At 33.1% G+C, this 14,224-nt stretch overlaps 1 protein-coding gene across 1 annotated transcript in view; it reads right to left on the bottom strand.

The window, feature by feature from the left end:
* Positions 1-13,944, bottom strand: part of LOC111044889 (cilia- and flagella-associated protein 251) — a 74,110-nt gene extending 60,166 nt beyond the window's left edge. The window contains exons 1-5 of the mRNA XM_039441446.1: positions 13,667-13,944; positions 12,279-12,383; positions 4,957-5,208; positions 4,627-4,717; positions 551-636 (exon numbers count right to left, since the gene is read on the bottom strand). Coding sequence (XP_039297380.1) covers positions 551-636; positions 4,627-4,717; positions 4,957-5,208; positions 12,279-12,383; positions 13,667-13,684 — 552 coding nt within the window. The 5' untranslated portion in view covers positions 13,685-13,944. The remainder of the gene's footprint in view (positions 1-550; positions 637-4,626; positions 4,718-4,956; positions 5,209-12,278; positions 12,384-13,666) is intronic.
* Between the last annotated feature and the right edge of the window lie 280 nt (positions 13,945-14,224).

Raw genomic sequence — 14,224 nt, 5'->3', positions numbered from 1 at the left:
TTTCTTTTGCATCTTAAATATTTCATATAAATTATTTTTACTATTCCCCCAAAAGAAGATGCTGTAGCGTATTGGGGCTAAAAAGATATCCATGATACACCTTCTGAGCTGTCTTAATAGTGGATGCAGTCCTCACAGTTCTCAGCGCAAAAAGTGCATGCGCTAAAACAGAGCTGTTTTATAAGTTTTTTTAATGATGTTGTAGTTTTGAACATATTCATCAGTGTGGATCCACTATGTTGAAGGCTGTGTTCAGTAAATACAGTAACTTTTTTGACCAAAGTGATATTTGAATAAAATATAGACCTTCCATGTAACCTAGAATGCAAATCAAGCTTTCTCAGGATTGCAAATCAGGTCAAAGTTGATTTAATATTATGGATACGTTGGCTGTCATTAGTTATTTCAAGTTTCCAATTTACAGTGCAATGAACATTATGTGCAAATGTCAAACATAATAATGCATCTGCATTCAAAAGTTTTGTCAAATTACTAGAGAGACTTTTAGACTGTATTGCAGTATATATCGGCATAAAAGTTGTTAACTTACAAGATTCGATTTGCGATTTTTGAGGACAGCCCGTCTATGAAGATCCTCCAAACGATACAGTTTGACGTAAGGATTAAGATTCATCCCTGGAAAAGAAACAGAAATCAAGTAAAACGAATCTGAAACCGCAGTAAGGCAAGTTTTTAGGTTTAAATCAGATTTTTGTTAGTACTTAGTATTTTCTGTATGAGCGATTTCAGGCATATGCTCCCTTGTAGTCTTCTATATAATAAGAGAGAGGAGGGTTGTGTTTGTTCGTGTGTTCACATCAAAACATGTCAACTTGTGGATTGCATACCGGAAAAACGGGAATGATTTAGATCTCCAAATTTTGCACATAGATTCTAAAAATTTCAATCGAAGCCCAAATTTCAATTTTCCTTCTAGATTTTTCAGAACTTAAGTTTAAAATTCATTCACGGGACATCAAGGTCATACGGCTTACATTGTTCCATTGTTGTAAAATGTGTTTTTATGAGGAAGTTATAACATTGTTACAAGACTTATTATTTCAGCGGTGTCGTGGTTCAGCGGTACTCGACTTCGGAGCGAAGGTTAATCGGCTCGAGTCCCCGATTCTTCAAAATTTTTTTTTTGTTCTTGATATTTTCCCTCGAAACGTAATATTATAAATTATTTTTTTTAAGAAAATTTTTTTCATTATGATTGAAATTGGATTTCATCAAATAATTATTTAATGTAAAATTTTGCAAGCAGTACAAATGAAATGGACATAGGTTTCACGCTGTATCATTGGAATTCATATGAAAAACATGAACAGATAACAATAAAATTAGTAATAATTTATATTTTTCAGTTATGATTTACTATCAGACACAAATTCGGAGTGAATCGAATATTGTAGGTATTATTTGGGGAATTGGGGAAACAAAAGGCTGCTTGATGAAAATTCTGCAGGATGTAATCGATACTAAAATTGATGTATTGAAAAAAATCAATATGATACTGTTAGGTTTTCAAGTATTATGTCTTCTTCAGTTATCTATTATATTATAATGTAAAAATCTGGTGTGGTACACTCACACAACTTTCCTTGCTCATTGAAATGTAAGCCTCATTCTCAAACGAGAATAATTTAGGGGTCACAATAATTTAGGGGGGGGGGAATAAAATAGGGTCACATCATGACAATTATTGGCGGCAACATATTATTTGCAACTACGATCAGACTACTGTATATGTGTATATATAATTATTGTTTTCAGAGTACTTTTTCCTTCGTGTAAATTGTGAAATTAGATGATTTTTTTTAAGTCGTCAAAACAGCTGTTCTACAGATGAATTATCTTGACTATGACTGTGTACTTTTTATAAACTGCTCTACCTACCTACCTACCTCATGCACGAGATGGAGGTTACAAATTCCATTTCTCAAGGATAGGGTGGACCCCCCATTAGTTTCCCAGGAAAAAGACTCATGCCAGTTGATAGATCTGATAAATAACTATACAGGGTATGAATTTGATAAAAATCGTTAGAGCCGTTTTTGAGAAAATCGTGAAAAACATGGTTTTTAGTCATTATCCGCCATTTTTCTCAATAATATTACGGAGCTCCTGAAATTTTCCCGGAAATGAGACTCAAGCCAGTTGATAGGGCTTATAGATAGCTATCTATGATATGAATTTGAAGAAAATCGTTAGAGCCGTTTTCGAGAAAACCGTGAAAAACATGGTTTTTTCGTCATTATCCGCCATTTTTCTCAAGAATATTACAGAGCTCCTGAAATTATCCCAGAAATGAGACTCATGCCAGTTGATAGGGCTCATAAATAGCTATCCATGGTATAAATTTGAAGAAAATCGTTAGATCCGTTTTCGAGAAAACCGTGAAAAACATGGTTTTTTCGTCATTATCCGCCATTTTTCTCAAGAATATTACAGAGCTCCTGAAATTTTCTCAGTAATGAGACTCATGCCAGTTGATAGGGCTTATAAATAGCTATCCATGGTATGAATTTGAAGAAAATCGTTAGAGCCGTTTTCGAGAAAAACGTGAAAAACATGGTTTTTTAGTAATTATCCGCCATTTTTTCCGCCATCTTGAATTGAATTTTATTGAATTTCTTATTGTCGGATCCTCATGGTATAAGGACCTTAAGTTTAAAATTTCAAGTCAATCGGTTTATTAGGAATGGAGTTATCGTGTTCACAGACATACACACATACACACACACACACATACACACCACACACACACACATACACACACACACATACACACACACACATACACACACACAGACCAACACCCAAAAATCATGTTTTTGGACTCAGGGGGACTTGAAACGTATAGAAAACTTGAAATCAGGGTACCTTAATTTTTTTTGGAAAGCAATACTTTCCTTACCTATGGTAATAGGGCAAGGAAAGTAAAAATTGGCTATCACATATGGGATGGGAAATACATGACTGATACATCATCACGTCTGAACTACTGGACTGATTAATCTTGGAATTTGCATAAAGATTCTTAATTTACCAAGGATGGTTATAAGCCTATTTTAGATTCAACAAGATTTCAGTTGGTCAAGGTTTCAGTTTGTCAAGTTTTTAATCAGACCCTTGCGGAGCACGGGTTACCTGCTAGTTAGTTATATAGCAAGAGGCTGAATGTAAAATAATATAGTCTTTGTATGTAAATATAACGCAAATAGAATGGGGTTAGGTAAAACAAATAACATTAAAGTGTTATTGAGATTTCCCATCACAGAGCAGCCTATAACTTGGCTTAAAATGCATTTCATTTCAACTGAAAAAATCTGGTGTGGTACACTCACACAACTTTCCTTGCTCATATTTGAAACTACGATCAGACTTCTGTATATGTGTATATATAATTGTTTTCAAAGTACTTTTTCTTTGTGTGAATAACTGTGAAATTCGATGATTTTTTTAGTCGTCATTTTTTTAAAGTCGTCAAAACAGCTGTTCTACAGATGAAATATCTCGACTATGTGTTCTTTTAATGAACTGCGCTACCTACCTACCTCATGCACGAGAAGGATTCCATTTCCCAAGGATGGGGTGGACCCCCCATTGGTTTCCCAGAAAGGAGACTCATGCCAGTTGATAGAGCTGATAAATAACTATACAGGGTATGAATTTGAAAAAAAATCGGTCAAGTTATTTTTGAGAAAATCGTGAAAAACATGGTTTTTTAGTAATTATCCCCCATTTTTCTCGAGAATATTACGGAGCTCCTGCAATTTTCCAAGGAAAAAACTCATGTCATTTGATAGAGCTCATGAATAACTCTATATAATCCATGGTTTAAATTTGAAGAAAATCGTTAAAGCCGTTTTCGAGAAAACTGTGAAAAACATGGTTTTCATTTTTCTCAAGAATATTACGGAGCTCATGGAATTTTCCCAGAAATGAGACTCATGCCAGTTGATAGTGCTTATAAATAGCTATCCATGGTATAAATTTGAAGAAAATCGTTAGTGCCGTTTTCGAGAAAACCGTGAAAAACATGGATTTTTAGTCCTTATCCGCCATTTTTCTCAAGAATATTACGGAGCTCCTGAAATTTTCCCAGAAATGAGACTCATGTCAGTTGATAGGGCTTATAAATAGCTATCCATGGTATAAATTTGAAGAAAATTGTTGTAGCCGTTTTCGAGAAAAACGTGAAAAACATGGTTTTTTAGTAATTATCCGCCATTTTTTCCGCCATCTTGAATTGGATTTCATTGAATTTCTTATTGTCGAATCCTCATGGTATAAGGACCTTAAGTTTAAAATTTCAAGTCAATCGGTTAATTAGGAATGGAGTTATCGTGTTCACAGACATACACACATACACACACACACACACATACACACACACACACACATGTACACACACACACACACATACACACACACATACACACACACACAGACCAACACCCAAAAATCATTTTTTTGGACTCAGGGGACATTGAAACGTATAGAAAACATGACATTAGGGTACCTTAATTTTTTTTGGAAAGCAATACTTTCCTTACCTATGGTAATAGGGCAAGGAAAGTAAAAATGATTAAGATAGATAATATTCTGTAAGCAACTGACCTTTGTAATATGGTGTTTGTGTTGTTTCTTCTCCCTCCTCCTTATCTTCATCCTCCTTCTCCTCCTCCTCCTCCTCCTCCTCCTCATCATCCTCCTCCTCCTCCTCCTCCTCCTCCTCCTCCTCCTTCACCTCCTCTTCATCCCCCTCCTTATCATCCTCCTCCTCCTCATCCTCCTCTTCCTCCTCCTCCTCTTCCTCCTCCTCTTCCTCCTCCTCCTCCTCCTTCACCTCCTCCTCCTCCTTCACCTCCTCCTCCTCTTCCTCCTTCACCACCTCTTCATCCCCCTCCTTATCATCCTCCTCCTCCTCCTCCTCCACCTCCTCCCCACCGTCCCCACCCACCACCACCACCCCTCCTCATCCTCCTCTTCCTCGTCATCATTCTCTTGGACTCTTTCTTCTTTTATTTCTACTACTTCTTCCTTTTCTTCTTCTTGATCCTCCACTCCTTCCTCCGCCTCCTCCTCTTTCTCTTCTTCTTTTTCTTCTTGCTTTATTTCCATTACAACTTCATCTTCATCGTTTCGTAGGACTTTCTCCTTCTTCCCATCATACAAAGCGTTGTGAAAGTTGAATGGCATCTAAAACAAAACATAATGATAAGTTATAGGTGGGCGCAGGGAAACAGGAAATTTTGATGATAATGTAATTATCATGAGTAAATTGACATTTGGCGTTCACAGCCTGTTATCCCTTTTATCGAAACTTTGGGGTGACAGTGTAAAAAATGTTGTGGAATAGCAGTGATTTTTTTTTATTAACAACACTGACATATTTTACAAATATTTTTACAATGCAATCATTATAAAGAAACAGTATCATGATGGAAAAAAAAGAAAATAACTTGAGTAGCTTAACAGCTGTGATTGAAGTTCTACACTATTGTTATTGTACATTATAGTATGAACGAGACAGTCACTTGATTTTGGTAACTAAAATAGAAGAAAAATAAGTCTTGAATAAGACAAAATAAGATTTTGTAATTTATATTTTCCTTTAGATTATGCATTGTTGTAGGACGTGTACAGTGCACCGCGCCTTTTCAAGATATTCTCACAGGAATATGGATAACAACATCAAATGTTGTAATGCTTTAAAATATTCTCTGTGCGGCAGTTGAATCAGCATTTTTGTTAAATTCTCTTACCCCTATTGCACTTCCACACCAGTCCACTGATCCTTGATTACTAAATGGCAATTTATCTACATCAAATGCGCAAAATGTCTATCAAATGAAATGAAAGAAATGAAATGAAATGAAATTTATTTCCCAAAAATAAACAAAAACAAAACATAATAATACAACACTTTACAGCATAGAGAAACACTAAAGAGATTTATAAACAGTGTATATAAAAAAATACATAATAATAAATGTTAATCTATGCAAAAGTACAGAACACTCAAAAGGAAAATATTAATACCTGCATAGGCGTTGAACCTGTGCGCAGATATGAGTCCTAAATAGGCCTATAGAATTCAATACGGTAGTAGTTAAAATTGAAATAGGGAAAAACTCAGAATTAGCGGTTAAAAATATTAATTGAGAGGAAAAGAAGAAAAATACTAAGAGAGAGACAGGTTAATCAAGAAATTTTGATGTTTTTCTTTTTTTTTTAATATTGCATCTAATAAATTAGATATTTTTATTCAATACATCAGACAGATCACAGCGTAATCTGATTAAGTATTTTAGGATATGGGTCACTCGAGTTTTAAGTGGTCGAAATATAAATATATCGACGTAAAATGAAAAGGAAAAATGAAAAGGAGACAATACGGACATTTATATTAAGTAACGTTACTGGAATAGTTTCTCATCAAGCTTGTAATCTAATATGTTTTTATCTATAATCTTGCTTAAATTGTAAGTATTTGCAATACCTAGTACCTCACCAGGAAGAAAATTGACTAATTTATTTGCTACAAATACAAATTGTCTACAGCATACATCGAGAACAGTACGGTCAAAGTTGTAGGTTATACTAGATGTTCTTAAATTATATTGAGTCACACGGGGATGAAATTTGTGTTTATTTTTTATTATGTAAAGATAAGGCTTTTTGAATACAGCTGTCTGACGGTTAAAACCTTGAAATCGGTAAAGAGATCGTTAGTTGGGTACAGTCTGGGTTTGGAAGATATAGCTTTGATTAAAATTTCTGTGTGACAAACATTTATTGAAATGGACATTTCTGGCTCCCCCCCAGGCGATGATTCCATACTGAAGGACTGCTTGGCCATAAGCATAATACACCAATCGAGCAATATCTCTATCTTTCAGCAAGCCGATGTTGTAAAATTTATAATTACGAATCTTAGCCTACGACATAAGTTATTGATGTGTGCATCCCACCTCAAGTGTTGGTCAAGGATAATACCTAGGAACTTTGTATTTTTTTCACTTTTTATGCTAGGGCAGTCACAGGTTCCATTGACGTTAAGCAAACAGGAATGAATTTTTAGGTCATTAAGATTTCCAGGGAGACCCGACTTATTAGGTGAGAAAGTTAAATAAATACTTTTCTTTGAGTTCAAAGTTAAGGTGTGTTCATCCAGATAGTTTTTTATTTTTCTCAGACCATTTTCACAGATGACCTTCATGTCTTCCCAGGAATCAGCCGAAAAACAAGTGTAGTATCATCTGCATAGGACAAAATTTCACAGTTTTTGACTCCCATTCTAAGCATATCATTGATGTAGATCAAAAATAGTATTGGAGATAATACTGTCCCCTGAGGCAACCCATAATTCGATAAATTAATAGTACTCGTTTTACCATCCAATGTCAGATACTGAGAGCGTTCTTTTAAATAATTAGTGAATAATTTTAAAGGGATACCACGTATGCCCAAATATTGTAGCTTTTCGAGTAGTCTGTCATGAGGTATAGTATCGAATGCTTTACTGAGGTCGATAAACACAGCTAAAGTCTTCTTTTTATCATTAAAATTCATGTATATAATATTTATTAACCTAATTATCGCATCCTCCGTACCCCTACCCTCCCGGAAGCCATATTGATTATCCTGAATTATTTTATGGTAATTTAAATATTTAATGAGGCGGCATTTTATTACTTTTTCCATAATTTTAGAGAAAACACTCAATAAACTTATTGGCCGATAGTTGGAAGGATCCTTATGGTCACCAGATTTAAATAAAGGGACAATTGAAGCAATTTTGAAATGTTTTGGAAAGACTCCTTCAGTAAAACATTTGTTAATGATCAAAGATAATGGAAAGCATATAATGAGCTATTCTCTTCATGGTTAAGTTAGATATTTTGTCTATACCCGGAGATGAATTATTTTTCAAAGAAAGAATTAATTTTAAAATCTCATTTTCATTCGTAGGAAACAGAAAGAAAGAGTTAGGGGAGTTTATTTTTGAATCTGAACTCGACGTGTGAGATGATGGGCTACCATAATTTGTGTTGTTTTGCGATTTAAGTCTTTCCGCATATATTTTACCCACATCGGCAAAATGTTTATTGAGTAAATCAGGGTCGATTTTTGGAGATGTAACTTTTTTTTCTTTGCCTAACAGTTCGTTAATGCAACTCCAAGTTCTATTACTGTTCCCTTTAGCGTCTGAAATTTTGTTCCGGTAATACGTTATTTTACATAGTTTGATGAGTTTGTTTAACCTGTTTCTGTAATCTGTATATTCCTTTTTAAGAGTGACATTATAAGGTTGTTTAGTAAGAGTTCTATGCATTTTATCTCTGGTGCGGATAGATTGAATAAGTCCTTTTGTAATCCAATTTTTTAATGGTTTTAACTTATGTGGGATGGGCTTTTTAGTAGAAGCGATCTGAATAAAGTTTTGCAATCTGTTTATTAGAATATCAGTTGATTTATTTGCATCGTTGAGGGGGTCATTTATATCCACCCACTTTTCCGAAATACCTAGACTGTATTCTTTCCTTGCGCCACTCTGTATCTAGGCAGAACAATAATGAAGAACAGGTAGCATGAGATGATATCCCATGTAGCCCAGTCAATTGATGCGCAAAAAATTAGGGTGAAACTGAATTTTTGCAGGGTGTTAATAATACATATAGTATGTATATAGCCTGGAACCGAAGAGTCTCCATCTTTACACCATTGCTAAACCCTCCCACCAGTGGCGTAACGTAGACCCCCGCTGCCACCGCGTCGCGGGGGGGGGGGCTAGGCCCCGGATAATATGTAGGCTAATATTGGTTTTCTGAAAAAATAAAATTACCCGGTCTAGGGGGCCCGGGTTAGGGCCCGAAATGATAATTATATATTGCATAGACTACTTTAAAAAGAAAAATTAAATAATTAGTTTTATTGTGGAAAATGACAAGTTTCATTCATTGTATAAGAAAAATATGCAATAGAACAATGTTATCAGTCTGGTTATGAATTAATATCAAGAGAATATAAGTGGAAAATAATGAATAAGGCAAGAAAGAAAAACAATCATTTTTGTTCAAATCTACTCGAAATAATCTATCTATAGAAAATAGAGTACTCAGCGTTAGGCAATTGTATATATTGTTGTTATCAGGGTATATGAAAAAACATCAAAATATGAACCATATCATAAATCATAGCCATAATACTAGAATTAGAGAACGTTACAATCAAGAAGTACCAAGAATAAATACAGCATTTGGGCAAAGATCACTAGGATATTTAGGGCCTACAATATCTAATAGAATACCATTAGAAATCAAAGGAGAGGAAATTTCAATAGCTTCAAAAGAAAATTAGACATGGTTATTCAGTATTGGGATATAAGTAGTGAGGAACTAATAGTAAGTAGGATTTAGATTTAAGTAGTATTCTTTTAAATAAGGTAATTCATAGGTAGAAAATAGTACCTCGGTTTAGTATCTTTGTACTAGGTGATGCTTAGGGTATAGATATAGTTTTAGATTTTTTGGAATTTTGTATTATCATCTGTTGTAGCATAAATTAGTATTAATTTGATGATAACCTCGACACATATATTTTATAGTGAGGTATCATTTTGTAAACCTTGAATATTGTTATATTAAAAATATGTAATATAATGTAATGTATGAATTTATGAATAAACTCCTCTGGATGTGTCGTCCAACATCCAGAGAAATTATTATTATTATTATTATTATTATTATTATTATTATTATTATAGTTCCTTGACAAAGCTTCAATAATTGTGTGTAACAGCTTATTGAAAAATTAGGAATGTTGTTTGTTTGAACTTGGAGGCTTGTAGGAGACATCAAATCAAAGGTTTTTAAGTTATTATCTTTATTATTTCAATAATTCATGAATCTTAAGACTAGATACTACTTACTAACTCTAGTTCTAGCTCTGAAGGTTGGATTCTATATTTGTAGCTTAAAACATAATAATTCTTGACTTGAATTGTAGAATTCAATCGAGAACAAGTTTTATTTTTTCAACTAAGCTATGTAATTCACTCAAGAAAGATGTACGTTCACATTACAGTTCAATGATTGGGATTAAGGGAGAAGGGGGCTGGAGAATATGGTACAATTTTAGAAGAGGGGCCCGGAATTTTTTTTGCTGGGGGGCCCGGTTTGGAAACGTTACGCCACTGCCTCCCCCCCCCCCCTCAGAACCAACACGAAATTTGAAACTGCCATAGTTTCTTAAGACAAGCATATAGGCTCGAAATCAAGTTATCGATCTGACTTTGATTTAATCTTTTCAAGAATGAATAGATCTACAATAATAATTATTAATTATTAATGTCAAATAACATTTCATTGTATATCAATTGTCCAGGAAGTTATTCTCATATAAAGCCAGAAAATAAGGGAATTTTCATTTCATAAAATATTTTGTCTAATAAAGTTTTACGCTTCCGTTTACGAGGTAAATGTATGGTATGAAATTAATAGCTTGTTTTAAGACCTTTAAAATAAAGTCAAACTTTTCTGTTGTCCTATAATTTTGATTGTCAAGTTAATCTTAACAATGTGCGTTTCACGCTAGATGCTTGAGTAATTCTACCACTAAGCACCAACAGGTCTTTTCGAGAAAACTATTATTAGAAGTGTATTTTTCTGCTCTCAATGCTGTCCACCTCGGAAGCCCTTGATGATAGAGAATTGAATTTTGTATTAAATTGTAAACGAGGATTCTTCCTTCCAATTGAATTAAGAATAGATAGTTTTGAAATAAGTTAGGTAACTTTAAATAAGCCGGAGATTTTAAGAAATTTATTCGTTTTTCAGTTTAAGCCATTTTTCAAATGAACGGAATGGATAAAGACAAATTTGAGACTATAGAGGATGAAATTCCCAACAATTCTCTACTGATATCTTATTTTTGCTTTCATCATTCTCTAGTTAGTGGGCGATAGAATAATAAAAAATAATGAAAAATCTATTTTTTTCAATTACGAGTAACTTCATGATGGTCAGTCAATTCTTGAAAGAATCTATTGGAGCTTGAAGAGGAGAAATTTCCCTGCAGACTGGTTTGATACAAATTTTTCTATCCTGAATACATTCAAAATGAGATTCATTGAATTGATTAATTTCAGTAATTGCTAAACTCATAATAATATCCATCTTTATACTAAATCATCAAATTCAATGAGCATGAGATACATGATCGGAATAGTCAGGTGTGCCAGTATTGAAAAATTGCAGTTAGGAGAAATTTCCCTGCAGACTGGTTTGATACAAATTTTTCTATCCTGAATACATTCAAAATGAGATTCATTGAATTGATTAATTTCAGTAATTGCTAAACTCATAATAATATCCATCTTTATACTAAATCATCAAATTCAATGAGCATGAGATACGTGATCGGAATAGTCAGGTGTGCCAGTATTGAAAAATTGCAGTTGTTTGATAGTACACAATTTTACTTTATTAAATCACATTTTGGAATTATTGAGGATAAAACAGGAGCAGGCGGTGTAACGATGGGACTCTTCAGTTCCAGGCTATGTACTGAATGCAATAATACTCTGTAAATTCAGCTTTCCCCTAATATGTTGCACAAACCTCTGTTTAATGATATATGGCGTTTATGCTCCAAATTTCACTGTTAACTCAAACCGATATATCTAGTTGTTCTTTTTCGTGAAGCTATGTGACGCTGGTGGTCTCTCATACTGTGCCGTTCTTACACTCTCACCAAGTCAAAACAGTAATAATAGACAGTAGCCAACAGCAGCAATCGGCTTGAAATTGGGAACATATTATACGATCTATAGGTACCATATTCTCTCATAAATATTTTCTATGGATCAATTTAGAATCAGCTTGTCAAGATTACATGTTCAAGTAATTTTGAGGTTTTTTCAATTAGGATAAATTTCTCTAAAATTGATATTCTAAGAAATCAAACATGTCCTGGGATAAACAATATCTTGGAGAATATCCTCAAAATTTGATAAATTTATTCTTGCTACCAATTTCAACTCTGGATCACAAGATTTCAACTCTAGGCACTCATATCTTAAAAAGTGAAAATAATAAAAAGTTTTTCATTAGAATTTGTTTAATTTAGCTGAAGTGATAGTACCCAAATTGAAATATACTTTGAAAGATGTTAATAGTGAAAAGTTTCTAAAAGCGTGATGATATAATCTTTAGAAGCTAATGGATTTTGAAATATTTGAGAGGATACTTGAAGTATCTTTTTACCTTTTCTTCTTCCATGGCCTGCCTCAAGTCTGACCAGTATCGACTATCGTCAATATCGATATCATCCACTGGCAAATCATCTGAGTCACTCGGTTCAGGTTTCACCTACGTTTCAGATAGATTGAAATTTATTAGAAGGATGAACAATTTTTGATAAAGTATAAATAATAGCACAGTACAACAATAAACTGGCTAGAGAAACATGAGGTACAATACAAATAAAGGTACTAATTTGAAGAATGTACTACTTTGCACTGCTACATGAGAAACTGGTGTGTTGACATTGACTTGGAGTATGATACTTTTTTGCAAAAACTGTGATTCCAATAGAAATTGATATAAATTTAGTTTTCCAATAGTAAATAATTAATGAAAAAATAATATAGCATCAGTTTCATGAAACATTGAGAAGTCTGAGACTAGAAAAGGAAATATTGAAATGGCGCATATTATATTTATGTATCTACTCTACAGAATATAAATTTAAAGTAAAAACTGAAGATATATAAATAAAACCCGAGATGTAGGCTAGATTAACGCCTAGACAACAGCGGTACAAACGAAACCTATTCGAAAATCAAATCGTGGTTCCAAAGTTGAAATGTTCAAGAACTTGAAACGAATGTGTTACACAAGTAGTATTTCTATGATACTGTAATTTCATTTTCAAAATATGTAAAGCAGTAAAAATATATGTAGTATTAAACAGATAGATTCATGAAATTTCGCGGTATTGTTTATTGAATAGAAAGATTTTTCTCAAAATAAATATAAATTCTAATTTAATAAAACAGGCTTTAAATTTTTTGAAAAGTTATACAATTTTTAAAACTGAAATACTCTTTTCAAAATTTGATATTTTAAGAAAATTATGTCATATGTAATAAACAATATTGTGAAGAATGTTCCCTCAATATTTCATAAATTTATCGGTTACCAAATCAATTCTTCTCCCAAAAACTTTAGGTGGCTTGGTTTAAAACAAACTTATATCTTGAAAAGTTGCCTTATAATGAAAATAATCTCAAGATTTTATTCTCTTTTTGATAACTTCATATTATCCAAATCGAAAACTTTGAAAAATGTCATAATAACCTTTTGCGTACAGCCTTAATTACAGATTTTCTTTTATCTAATTCATGATAAAAAGGCTTTAAAAAGGTTCAAGAATAATTTCCATGATGTCAAAATTCAAAATGTAAAATATAATAGTTTTCATGATTTCAAATGGACATGAGCTATTACAATATAGCGATATCAAATTTTGTGATCTTCAAAGAGCAAAGGTGTTACTAGAAAGTATTTATGGAATAATACATTCAATAATCACTGGGTGTTGTTGGTGAAAATTATTTCACCAGCACTAATTTACGATAATTATTTCATACCTGCACTAATGGATCCATTGAGAAAGTCAAAGGAAAGAAGTTCTCGAAATTTTACTTATTACGATGATAATTATTTAAAAAACCATAGTACGTTTACAGTATGAGAAAATAGTAAAAAATGAGACAAACTAGCAGTGTAAAACCGAAAATCGAAACACGCCACGTAACTAAACATGCCACACTGCACTCTCTCTTATCCAAATTGTTTTAATATTTCTCCGTTGTTGGAAAATTTTTGCAAGCATTGAGTCGTCGCAATATCCTGCATAGGAACAATAGCCAACACTGAACAAACAGGTTTTCAACTTGCCGATTCATCATTTACTTTTCAAATTGTCATCAACAATATTCAAATGGTTGACAGAAATTCAACTCTTGTATAAATACAGTAGTAATAAATGAGTGCGAAGAGAGAGAGAGAGATAAAGAGAGAGACAGAGACAGAGAGAGAGAGTAAGAGAGAGATTGAGTGAGAGATTTGATTAGATTAGATAGTTCTTTATTAATGTATGTTACAATATTTACTGGCTTATATACTAATTTACATTAAATGACGGT

This window comes from Nilaparvata lugens, chromosome X (genome assembly GCF_014356525.2).
Source record: "Nilaparvata lugens isolate BPH chromosome X, ASM1435652v1, whole genome shotgun sequence".
Lineage (NCBI taxonomy): Eukaryota > Metazoa > Arthropoda > Insecta > Hemiptera > Delphacidae > Nilaparvata > Nilaparvata lugens.
The sequence above is the reverse complement of the archived record's forward strand: the minus strand, read 5'-3'. Positions and strand labels throughout refer to the sequence as shown.